At 36.0% G+C, this 13,878-nt stretch overlaps 1 protein-coding gene across 1 annotated transcript in view; it reads right to left on the bottom strand.

The window, feature by feature from the left end:
• Positions 1 to 13,878, bottom strand: part of LOC107685552 (double C2-like domain-containing protein beta) — a 129,886-nt gene that overhangs the window by 69,968 nt on the left and 46,040 nt on the right. The window contains exon 2 of the mRNA XM_016482179.1: positions 4,304 to 4,383. Coding sequence (XP_016337665.1) covers positions 4,304 to 4,383 — 80 coding nt within the window. The remainder of the gene's footprint in view (positions 1 to 4,303; positions 4,384 to 13,878) is intronic.

Genomic DNA, 13,878 nt, shown 5'->3' with positions numbered 1-13,878 from the left:
GAATGTGAGCACTGTGTGCTCAGGCGCTGCCGCTCTCAGCGCCGTCAAAATAAAAGTCCCACCTCGAATGCATCGGGCAAACAGAAAAACTTATCGGCCGATGCGATATTTGAAAAATGCCAAATATCGGCCGATATATCGGACGTGGCGATATATCAGTCGACCACTAATACTGTGTCTGTGATGCTGTGTCCTGGAGCGACGAGACAAAACCAATAAAACCCATTCCATAAAATGCGCTGCACACATCTGAATATTTGGCTTGAACTGTTCTGCAACAGTGTTACTATACAACTTAACCACTGACTTCTAGTCGTGTCCTCTTTTGGAACGCCGACATGGTGGCGGCGGTGGCAGCAACAATAAAGTTACGCCTTCTTTCTTTGCGTGAACATTTGGGCAGTGTTACGTCCAAGGACGTATTTGTTTTTTTCGTTTGTTTTCTCCGTTTCTCTCTCTATCCCTTTTACTTCCTATAAGCAGGAGGTTCTGTTACCTGTTCCTCTAACCCTAGACTAACTGGGAACGTAACAGCGGCGTTATGCAAATCTTCCCACATCGTGACGTAGACATGTGGGGGCGTGTTTGAACGAGCCGTTTTAGGAGGGCGTGGACCAGTCTGAACTTTTATAAAGAATATCTCTTTGGGTTTGAGACTTTAGTCTTTGCAACTTCCAAAGAGAAAGGAAAACGTGAAATCGCATCATATGACCCCTTTAACACAATTGTTTTTAAATAAAATTGTAAATGAGTATAAATGTAAATGATGTGTTTTTACATCAAGAGGTTGAACAAATGGAAACGAGTCTTGAGGACTGTAGGCGTCCTATAAAATCACATAATGCCATATACAGTACAGTTGGCAATCACATATTTAGTGCCTCTCGCTTCTGCTCCATATGAGCTGATTTCAATAGCAGTGTTAATCTGAGGCGTAAAATGAGGAGAGAAAAACAATGAGGCTTCTGTTTCTCCAGGGGATATCTATGCTTGCCAGCAATGACTGCTGCCCTTTTTATTTACCTTTATGAAGGGTTTTGTCACTGACACAAAGAACAGATCCCACAGGCGACAAAACACTTATGATTAGCCTCTTTTTTAAAGAGGTATGGGAATTTAACCATTCTGCCTCTAATTTCACTTAATGATTGTGGATCCTTAATGATTCTTCTAGAGAAGCATATATAAAAAGACCTCATTAAACGGAACTCATATTTTAGGCCTCAATATTTTATGCAATTTAGCTTCCCATGTAATGCATCTCGTTTTAAGGATGTTTAGCTATTTTTACTGTAAAACAAGATGAATTACTGGTCTAAAAAATAGTGTTTTTTTTTTTTTTTTGAAAGGATGAGGTTTAGTAATTAAGTTAAGAACTGACAATTTAGTGAATAAGTAAGTGGCTAAGCCAAGTTCAGGACTGATTTGTGAGTCTTTTTAAGCGTTTAATTAAAAACCAGATCATAATAGTTCATTTCTTTTTGAAGTATGACAATATAGAAATGCTGTTTTTAATTGCCTTTGGTTCATTTCAAGACACCCAGTCTTTTACAAGCGTGAATGAAAAAATAAACATTGTGTTTGATGCTCAATAATAAGATGCAAATTATTAAATGTTTGTATTATTTCTCACATGAATGCTAGTTTTAAATAGATCTGTTGTACTTGTAAAACTTAAAAGGAAAGTTCACCCAAAAGAAGATATTTTGAATGCCGGTAACAAACAGTTGACGATAGCCAGGGACTTCCATAGTAAAAAAAAAAACACTATAGAAGTCAATGGCTACCATCAACTGTTTGGTTACCAACAATCAAAATATCTTCTTTTGTGTTCAACAGAATAAAGAAATTCATAGAGGTTTGTAACATGAGGGTGAGTAAATGATGACAGAATTTTCCTCTTTGGGTGAACTATCCCTTCAAAGCACTGTTTATGTAATTTGTATCTTTGATTTATTCTATTTGTCTTATTGTTTATAATTTGCATCGAAGATAAAATAAAATAACAATAACTGTATTGTGATTTATTTTGCTATTGTAAAATAAAATTACTCGTATATTGAAATATTTTAAAATGCGTAATTTAGTTTGACTATGGTTTAACTAATTGTGAATCAACAACTGCACTGGTTTCTAACTAATGTGTGAATAAATCTCCACTCTGTGTCTTTCATGATTCATCAATATGATTTTCAAACCAAGCACAGGCTAGGTTGATTGTCTGAGCATTATGTCATAATTGAAAGTGTAACAAAGTACTAGAAAAGGAAAGAAAATTGGACATGCAGGCAGGTGTTTGCTTTACAGAGTAATTAGATGTCATCAAAGGTGACATTTGAGTGATTAGTGTTAGATAGAATGAGAGAAAACAAGAGAGAGTGAGAGAGAGACCCAGAGACCCAAATCAGTGGCTCCCGTCCCACAGGCATCAGCACACCTCTGAGAGAGAGAGGCCTCCGCCAAAAAGATGCACAGCTGCTCACGCAGTGAATTTTGTAGCTGAAGAAACACTGACTAGATTTAGGTGGAAATCCTTCTCTCTTGCATTGCTGTTATAGCGATTACACCGACCAAAGAGAGCAATTATAGTACAATCTGTTGATTATCTCGCTGTGAGAAATGCTCTTTTTCTTTGAAATAACATGCACTGAAGAATTGACTTTAGAGAAGCCCTGTATAATTAGGTTGGTTTAGGTTCAAATCCACCAGACACATTTTTAGTGATATATGCATGCATCACAGCCCTTCAGTAAGGCGACTGACAGACATTCAATAGGTTAAATAAACGTAACCTTTCAATGCAAAAAAAATAGAGAGAAAGAGAGAGCTAGGGAATATGCACAATAATGAGAATTTCTCACAGTCACAGATTTCAAGTCTGACAAACCTTAAAAGCACTATGCTAAAAAATCCATATCTAATAAATCATACTACTTTACTTCACTAATCAACCAGAGCACTAATCATCCTAATCACCTTCATTATATCATTTTATCATTAGCTAAGACTAAAACTTTTAAAAACATTTTTGTTCACTGAAAAATATATGAAAAACTTGAGAAATCATGCCTTTGCAAATAACTGAAATAAGTTTGAATCACTAAAATGATTAAAACAGAACTAAAACAGAAAGTGAAATAAATCAAACCAAGACTTATATATTTTTAAACATATTTAAAAAAAATATCAAAAGCACATAACAAAATGACAAAAAATGAAACTAAAGTTAAAATAAAAGCTAAAAATATTAAACTAAAAGCTAATTCAAAACATGAATAAAACTATAACAGTATATAAATAATACACTAAATAACAAAATTTCAAACTCTACTGCATTCTCATCACCTGTGGCTATCATATTAGAATATTACTATAATATATTGTGGTAATTAATGCACTGGTTGCTCCTTTCCACATAATTACAATGAATAGGGACTGAAGCTTTCAAATGATGCAGAAACACCACTAAAGTGGCACAGAAAAAGTAGTCCACATGGTTTATGTCTTCTGAATATTAACAAGACAAAATGTTCAAACATCTTCATTTCTAATCTTGACATTTTAAGGTTTCTCTCACACAAAGCTATTAAAAAAGCTTCTGAAATGCTTCATTCTTGGATAAACTCTTCATTTAAATGTAAATACCAGCTCTACGTAGTTCCCTTAAATTATAGAATGCATCACTATTCAATATTAATTATGAAAATTTGAGAAATCACAGGAGTTGTTCTTCCTGCAACAGATCCTCTTGAAACAGAAACATTTGAGAATAAAGAGCAAAAAAGAATAATAAAATAAATAAAATGAAACTACTGAAGTGTTGCACTTTCATTGCAGTGTTTTGTACTCGAGGCAACAAAGGTACAGAGGTAGAGTGTGAGAAACAGCATTTGAAACAGGAAGAAAAGATGAGAGAGAGTGAGAGAGAGATTGCTTGTAGCATACTTCTGGAGGGACAAAGCCGGTCTAGACTGAATACTAAGCAAAACAGACAGCAGCAGATGCTAGCAGCAGTCTGTTGTCAGGGGAAATGCCTCCCACACGACAACAGAGAAAAGAGCACACAGGCACACGCAGGCCAAAGGGATCCCCCTGGAGCACAACATCCCTATTACAAAGAGGACCGGGCAAAATCGTTCACTTTATAGAACTTTATAGACCCTATAAAAGACAGACTAGCAGAAGGAAGGAGTTTTTTTAAGAGGCCTACTGGCTTCAAAATACTGGTGGTGCTGCCAAAAATGAGCATTTGGATTTGTGTATGTGAATCTGTCACACATCTGTTCCTGAGGACAGTTCTTACCTTGGCTTTGTTGATAGTGCAGTGCAGGGCATTGTTCTCCTGATCATACAGAAGGCTGAAGTCCAGAGTACCGAGCGTAGCTGCGAGGAAACAGACATAAAAACATCAACAAAACAGTTCATCTCCAGGGCAGACCACAGTATATGCAACAGCAATTAGCAAGCTGTTTAAGCCATATTTCGCTCCTCCAGAGACCATCTGATGTCAATTGTACACAAAAAGGCAAAGAGCTTTCTCAGTGTGACAAGCTCTAACTTGAATTTGATTAGTCTGCTGCTATCAGGGTTGCACACATTTTTACAAGGTACTGGGCTGCAATGAGAACTTCTGATCTGCTGCATCAAATTCAATATTCTGTGTTTTGTTTGAGGTACTTAGTATGAACTTTATATCAACAAGCAGAATTGTATATTTCATGTTGAGTTATGCTACAGTATATTAGAATGAATTCTGAAAAATAATGTAATACTGAAGGCTAGAGTAAAGAAAAGGAAAACTCAGCTTTGCCCTCCCAGGAATAAATTACACTTAAAATATAAATAATACAAAACAGTTTTTTTTGTAAATGAAATATTTCACAATATTGCAGTTTTTTCTTTAAGAGATTCATTTAAAAAAATCTTACCGACCCTAAACTTTTGAAAGATAATTATGTCCTTTTGAAAGACAACTACGTTATGTTAAAGCTGAAAAAGTTATGTTTGAAACCTCCAATTGCAGTTATTTGCAGAATTATCGTCTTTACGTGGGCTGTGCATTGTGTCACGTTCTTCTACTGTGTGGATTACGGAGACGAAGGAGCGAACAGACGAGGAGTAGAATTCAATCCAACAAGTTTTAATGCCATCCAGGGAACAAGGAAAACACACATAAAACGGGTAGACATGTACAATACCGGACCCTGAACTAAAGACAGGGAACACTATTTAAACACATGACAAGACGAGGGGATGACGAGACACACCTGGGATCAATGAAAACAAACTGGGAACACCTGGGATCAAATCAACATAATCAGGACAGGAACAGGAAACTAACCAAATATGGGCATATAGAGAACAAAACACAACACAAGCCTGACACATTGACACGGATGAATCTAATATTTTGAGGTAAATGTGTGGCTGTCAGGATTAGAGCCCGACCGATATATCGTTTTGCCGATCTTATCGGCCGATATGAGCTCGGGGGATCCCTTCAGCTCGAGGAGCCCTCTCGAACGCGAATCGAGTGTACGTCTAGAGGCCCTCTTTCGAATGAGACCACCTCGGCGTGGATAGCCCCTGGGGTTCGGGAGTTACGGGTGGTTAAATTCACGGTCTGGCGCCGACCGATCTAGCGATCCCGGGGGCCTACTGACGCGCAGAGGGTGGCGTTCGAGAGGGCTCCTCGAGCTGAACGCGAGGTAGTGACACCAGTCAACTTCCCTTCAAAGGTCTCTTGTTCAGGCAGCATTCAAGCGTTGTCTTATTCGACCGTAAGTGCCCTGCGAAGTGGTCTTAACATGAAATTCCGCCATGATTCCAGTTCCAAGGGAACGTACAGGTCACATTCAAAGGGCATTAAAGTGCGCGAGACCTGAATTTATATTGTATTTATTTACAGAGGTAGGGGAGAGTAACAAAGTAACACTTTTTGACTTTCTCAGTTTGTGTAAATCCACATGGGGTTCACAATATATATATATTTTTTATCCACAGTAATTTTACACTTGCCTAGTACAAATATGTCGCTTTGTTTCATAATTACAGTGTATAAGTTTTTCTTTATTTACCCTCAAAAAATGGAAGTGAAATGTGACAACATGCCCTGTAGGTGGAACACATTGTAACATCTGAGGGGCACGTTGTAACTTGACCATATGACAGCTTAAAATCTTATCTGATCGAATGAAAAAAATATACAAGACAAACTAAAATATTTTGTTAATAAAATTATATATATATATAATTTTAAAAAATAAAAATAAAAATAAATAAAATAATGCCGTTTTTTAAGAATTTTCACACTTCTCTAGTAAGTTTCGTCTGTGTGTGAAGACAGTAGCGCAAATCCATGAATGAATGTTCCGAAGTGAAATAAACTTCAACGGAATAAAGTTGAATGGAATTGAATTGAATTAAAGTTGAATAAACTTCAACTTTACTGTTCAGTGCACTGATGTCAGACTCATTTTGGATAGTAAAGGTTATTGTTAAATTGTTAAATGCCCTTACATATCTCTGTCACCATTATAAGTGTTTGATCACCACATTTGAATGATCATTGCAAAAAATGTGTTTATGTATACATATTCTGTTTATGTATATACTATATTCTATATATAGTACCAGTCAAATGTTTGGACACACGAATGGGAAAGTGTCCAAACTTTTGACTGGTACTGTACTATAATATACACAAAGAATATCGGCCGATATATCGGTATCGGCCTTTTTTTACTCCCTAATATCGGTATCGGCCCCAAAAAACCCATATCGGTCGGGCTCTAGTCAGGCTATTCACTGTACTTAGGAATCACAGATTCTGCATCTTGGAAGTATGACCCAAATAAGAATTTTCACTGGAAAATGTCATCTGAGCAAGTAAGTAACATGTCTGCCACTTTTGTTCTGACCAACTGAGAAAAAAAAGCATTGCAATACATCACGCTACCAATGGTGATTAAATCTAACGATCTGTTAGCTCATATCACATCAAACCATTCAAATGATTATTATTGTTATACTTAGTTCTCAAAATGTTAATGTTAACAGCAGCAGCATTGCGTGACTACGTGTATTTAGTGTGTATTAGTGTTACCTGTAGACTACTGGTGACTATGGGTGAATCTCCAGTTGTCACTGATGATTTTCGTATGGACCTTTCTGGATTACAATCCACCATCAAAATGATAAGTTTAATTATTTCAGCTGCTGTGAGAAAAAGCTATTAATGATCCGCCACCTGCAGCATCCTCACATGCGATTATAGCCTACTGGGACTCCTTTTTTATGTTTACAGACATGACGTAAAGATGCAAAGACAAAAGGTGCATACTTGTATTTTCCGTAAAAACCTACCAGTACCACTCAAATTAGAAAACATTATTACAAGCTTACCGTTGTGAATCGGGCAAAGGTAAGGAGATAGATTTGAACACTGGTTGTTTATGTATGTGCCCAAAAATTGATTTTGGATCATTTTGAACCAAAAAAAAAGAAAAGAAAAAAAAGAAAAGAAAAGTTACGGACTGCAGATTTAGGTATGTCTGTTATAATTGGTTTGGTTGCACAGAACTTCTGATCAGAAAACTTTTCCCGCTCATTTCAGGACAGAACAATGTTCACTCAGACTGCTAATTATTTGAATTAACTTCTGCTGTAATGTTCACCAGTCTATGGTAGGCTTGTTGCGATAGACAGTGTTGGCGGAGATGTTAAGACGGTGTTAAGCCGCAACTTGCCCACTGCGGCACCGTCCCCCACCATTTTGATTTTTATAGTAATAAAAATAATTTAGTTCAGTTAGAGAACAGACACTGCAGTTAAAAACTAAATGCGTCTGCTCAATACAGCGTGCCAAACAACAGACGCATCAGATTAGATTTCATTCGAGTGAGGTGAGACAGACAAGATGATAGCGGAAGCGCATGTTTGGCAATATATATATATATATATATATATATATATATATATGCTAAGTTGAGTTTGAAGTTGTATTTTGTTGATGCTTGAATTGACGCTAGTTCGAAAGTGAAAGAAAAATGTGCACGGCGCTTTTAAGCTATTTAGAAGTGAAGGAAAGTAAGGAAAAGAGGGAAAACTCAAACGAACTAACAACAAACAAGTGCTTTACGCCAAATTGCCGCTATTTAAACTTATCATATTTTAGTGGAGCTATTTTTCACCAGAATGAGCTGCGAAGTAGATTTGACGGTGATAGTCAAATGTCCTGTTATGTGAAACTACAAAGGCTGTGACTTCCTGAAATTGTGTAAGACAAAGAAAAACCAGGAGAGAAATTGTCCTTTTCTCCATTATCCTTTGAATTTTTGGACCTTCCCCACTGATAAGTGTCAAGTCAATAGTGTCACGCCTCTGAAAGTGAACCTCCCTGCTGATTCTGCCTCGTATGAATGCGGCCATGAGAACCAGAGTCAAATCTCATATGGACTCCTAGCAGGTGGCCTTCAGCTCCACTCTGCAGAGAGCATCTTGAGTTCAAGGACATTTATTATTAAACATACTAGAGTAATCAACCAACCAACCTTACCCTTAAACCAATTACCCTCAGCAAGATGACTGAGGAAAAAACTCCAGTGGCTTGAATTTTGATTGAATTTGTCTAAAATAACATCAGATTCAGGGCACTATATCTTAACCACTATAAGCCACGGCACCCATAAGAGCTCCTGCTGCAGGTGGCCATGATGTAGGGGTGCATTTGTTAGACCTTAAAGGGATAAATTTCTTTCTTCTGCTAAACACAGATGATGATATTTTGAAGAATGTTGGTAACCAAACAGTTTCTGCTACCCAATAACTTCTGTAGTATTTTTTTTTCTCCAATGGCTACCAGCAACTGTTTGGTTACATACATTCTTCAAAATATCTTCTTTTATGTTCAACAGAAACTCATACAGGATTAGAACAACTTGAGGGTGAGTAAATGACAGAATGTTTATTTTTGGGTGAACTGTCCCTTTAATGCCATATGTCATCCTCCCAGTTGTGTGCGTGTATTCTTATATGACGAGAGGAATCAATGGGATTAAACCAGGCCTGTGTTTAATTATCCAAACTGGTACCAGCAATGCGTGACTTCAGTCTCTAATGCAGAGAGCACTGTCATCAGTGATGGGCTTTTCTTTTCTGCAATTATGATGAATTGTATTATCTTATGCTATTTTACCCATGAAGGCTATGAATAGATTATCATTGGTAAGGATGGAGGAAATTATGGACAGAGCAAACACATTGGTGCAATGCTCATTCTACAGCAAAAAAGAGATGTCAGTCGTGTTCGAAAAGCTAAATACGGTTTTGGTCATAGATGGTTTAATAAAGACAAATTAATTCTACAAGTTAAGTGAATTAAATGAACTTAAACTGACCTAAAATCAACTAGGTAATAGGAAAACTTAAGCTTGCTCTCATGCTTGTGTATTAACATTGTTTTATTTCTTTCCAAAAAAAGTTTTTTTTTTTTGTTTACTTTTTATGGATTTCAGTTTAATTGGTTTAATTACATTTTAATAATCAAAAGGGCATCTAATTCAATAACGATTTACAAATGTAATAAACTTTAACAATAATAGTTTCCTATAAAATGTTTTTTTTTTCCCCAGAAATTCTGTTGTCTGTTTTAATTATTCCCAATTGTGTTTCATGATTTAATACAAATGCATTATCAAAAGTAATCAAATGAACTAATAAAAATGTAATTTTATTCATCTTTTAAAATGTAATAAACTGAAATTAGAACAATTCTTTTCATTTTTGGCAAACAAAGTACTGCACAACAAAGGTATACTGTTTAAATTAAAACATGGATAAAAATTGTGATATTCCTTAAAGTTATACTAAACGGTATTATTATTATTATTACTTATTCTACTGTATAATAGCAATACATTTTTGATTAGATATGCAATGAACATCAAATAGCCAAGTGACCATCAAATTGCAGTAATCAGTAAATCAATGAACAGAAAAGCAGTAGTTTGCATGATTCATTCATGCTGCTGTGCATGCTGGGAACATTAGTCCTGCCGCAGACATCACTTTCATCTTTTAAGGGAAACTTAAAGGGTTAGTTCATCTAAAAATTTAAATTCTGTCATCAATTACTCACCCTCATGTCATTCCAAACCCAAAAGACTTTTGCCCATCTTTGAAACACAGCTGAAGCTATTTTCAATTAAACTCGATTTCTGTCCCTCACTGTAAAATCCAATAGTTTACCTTACTTAGATTTAATTAGTTATCTTTACTTAGTTGTTATACTTACTAGGTTTTATTAAGTTACAGCTACTTTCAAGGCAAATAAAACAATTTACTTACTGTTTTGAGTGACACTTACTTAAAATATTCAAGTAGCCACAAAGGAACCAATGACAGTAATAAACCAGTGAGAGGCAGCAGTGCACTAATATGTTGCTAATGTGCAACATAACAACAGAAGAAAATAAAAAGAGTCTTAATAGACTTTTCACTCATTTCCTCCATGTCTGCAGTTATCTTTCACTAGTTGCATTCACTCGTTTCCCAAAGTCATCTTGAATGTTGATTAGCGTTCCCTTTGGTTGGGCACTTGGAACTTTGTTTATGTTACTATAATTTTCTTTCTCTTAATGCAGCAATGCATCATGAAGTCAGAGTTATTTGATTTCAAAGGAAGAAAAGTAATAAATAGGTTGCTTTTAGAAAGTGACTTATCTTCTAATTAAAGCATTAGTGTATTTGTGTGTTTATTAATGAACTTTTTCATTGTTCATAAATATCTTGAGGTGTTTTTAATTGGGTTTATATAATCCTCAAATAGTGTGTGGTAATATGCTGAAGTCACACATAGACTTAAACATTCAGCACGTGAATCACAACAATGGTAACAATTCAATTCCATTAATTTTCATTAATTGTAACAATAACCATTTTATTTGCTCTTTTTGTTGTGCTACTACTGACACAAGACAGCAAATAAAATTGGCAAATAAAATCAACAACTGTAAAACAAAGCAACTGCATAATTTATTCATGCCGCAATGCACTCTGGGAGTCAGTGAGTAGCTATACTAAGTCATGAGTAAACGTAAATGAAAGGATCAAGTACACCCTGCAGTTCTTTTTTAGTTACAACTCTCGTGTAAGTAAACTATACTAACTAAGCATTTGTCAGTACAACATACTATATTCCTATTTCACTTTATTTAGTTTTTTGAAGGCAATCGGTTTGCATGCTTTTTTTTAAGTAAGCCCAACTAATTAGATTTTACAGTGCTCCATTGAAAGTCAATGTAACAAAAACTTTCAAGATTCAAAAAGTTTATAAAGACATCATAAAAGTAATCCATATAAATAGAGCAGACTAATCCGCTTAAGTATTCTGAAGAAACATGATCGATTTATATGATGAACATTTAATTTAGGCTTTTATTCACATATAAACATTGATCAACATATGGTAAACAGAAGCTAAACCATATTTGCCTGACACATGAGAACAAACCTCATTGGTTCTTGAGCATCAAGCAAGCATGCTTGAGCTTCCATTTACCAAATTGGATGTGCTCAATGTGTGTTGAACAGTGTTTAGCCTATATGTAATGGGATTGAGAAACCTAGATAAAACTGGGTGGAATGGACAAAACTGGAAAGTTTTTGACTGTCATATTCACTGTTTCTATGGTTACATCAGTGCTATCACAGGGATTGACTGCAGTTACCTGTGCATTCAGACATTATTCGATTCCTGTCTGCTATGTACAAAACAATTTGAGTCACAGCTGTTGGTAAATTCTGACTGTGTGAATGGAGCCATAGAAATACACAGAGAGGGAAAAAAGAATGCGTGGAGAATGTAAAATAGAAAGGTAGCAGGATTATCCATCTATTACCATTAACTTGAGGCCATGCTGCTATATGTTCACGTCAGCTGAAGAACAGCATTACACAACCTCACTCAACCTGTAATCATACACACACACCCCTCCCTCACTTAGTTTCCCACTCTGGACCACTTTACAGTTCAACAACGTCCACCTGAAGAGCATTTCCCATCGACAGATTTTGATTGAGAGGGAAGGCCAACCTGCAAAAATATGCCTTGACAATTCTCAGCATTTCTGGCATATGATCCACATGAACCGGAATGGTTTCTTATTGAGGATGATTTCTCTCAAAGATGAAACGCAACCTTGCAAATGAGATGTCTAACATTGCAATTGCTTTGATTACAACAAACTTGTTCTACATTTTTGTCCACATAACAGAAAATGGAAGTAATGAGCTTGCCGGTGAACAGTCGTCTGGGATTATATTTTCCTGTGGTTAGCTGCCAGTTTCCCAGCTTTTCAGGACAGACGGCATTCTGGCCTCTGCCAATACAGCGGAAGGAAACAAACAGTGCTGGAATTAGCGAAAAACAAAATCGTATCCACTCTATCCTTGCTGGTTTTGTTATTTTGGGCTGCACACATGACTGTAGTCTGGGCTTCTCTTTATTGCTGCAGCTTAAACTCTGAATTGGATGACAGGTGGTAATTAAGGGGAGGTATTCTTGAGGATACATGTTTAGACTTGAAAGAGTCACTGTAATTAAATACTCTATTAATTTGTGAAAACTCAAGATTCACAAACCTTTTTTTTTTCTCCTGCCAGATAATAAGTATCCCCTTGCACTGAATGAATAACAGAAGTCATATCTATTGATCAGAATGCGTGTTTGCACTTGGTCACTTCATGCACTTATACTAATCAGATAACTGTCTTACCAAGTGCAAATACCCTCCAAGATGTAGTCGAGGTGGATGCATCTAATTGTTCAGGTCATGTATGTAAATGTTATATCAGCATACAGATCATTATCAAAAAATTATGATTTTTTTTACATAATGTAACATTTTCTCAGTTCAACTTATGTTCAGTTCAGTTTTCTCCAATTAAAGCTGAGATTACTACTAGGAACAAAGGACAATAATACTTTTTAAAATTTTATTTCACAAATTAAATATATGGTTAAATTTGTTTGTTTTCTCTTTCATTTCAGTTTTAGTATTTGTTACATGCTTTTGTCATTTTTATTAGTTTTGTTTTTTTATCTTTATTTTATTATTATTTCAGCTTTAGTTTATATCATTTCAGTATTTGAACTCATTTCAGATAGTTGACAATGCAGCATTTTTACTTTCACTTAAGATTTGAATCTAATACTTATTTTATTTCTATTACCAGTTTTTAAAATGAGTTTTATCTAACAATAATATGTCATAAAAATTTTTTTTTTTTAATGGTGTCAATGTTTTGAATCACTTACCTATGACCAGACTATAATCAGTAAAAATGTTGGTAACACTTTAGAATAGAGATGCACCGATCGATCAGCCAGAGATCGGAATCGGCCGATTTTCCTCATGATCGGCCCAGATCGGTGACCGGCCGGTCAGTCTCACTTCTTTCCGATTCCAAGCCTATCTGTTTTGTTACCAGTGGCACAGGCAATAATGTCAGCCGCGCATTCTCGCTCTCTTCTCTCCAACGACCCCTTCTCTCTCACACACGTCTCATTCGCTCCGGTTAAATAGTGCTTGTATTGCGCATTATTTTAGTCATTCCCGCAGGTTTCGCGCTTATACCAAACGCGCGCGCACCACCACTGATCTATATTAGTGGAGCGCACAATCCGCGCTCAGTCTCAAACAGCTTGTGAGCCGCAAATACTAAAATGAGTGGCTAACTGTGCTAAAACGGTCAAATACATACATACGTCTTAGCGAGCATCCAGTTAAACACAGTCAGTTTTGGAATGTTAAATAGCTGAGAAAGAGAATGCATGTTGTGTAACAGTATATTGGGCCCGTGGATAAACTCTTAAAG

Source organism: Sinocyclocheilus anshuiensis, unplaced genomic scaffold (genome assembly GCF_001515605.1).
Source record: "Sinocyclocheilus anshuiensis isolate Anshui unplaced genomic scaffold, SAMN03320099.WGS_v1.1 scaffold705, whole genome shotgun sequence".
NCBI lineage: Eukaryota > Metazoa > Chordata > Actinopteri > Cypriniformes > Cyprinidae > Sinocyclocheilus > Sinocyclocheilus anshuiensis.
Note: the sequence above shows the minus strand (reverse complement) of the source record. Positions and strands in the feature narration are given on the sequence as shown.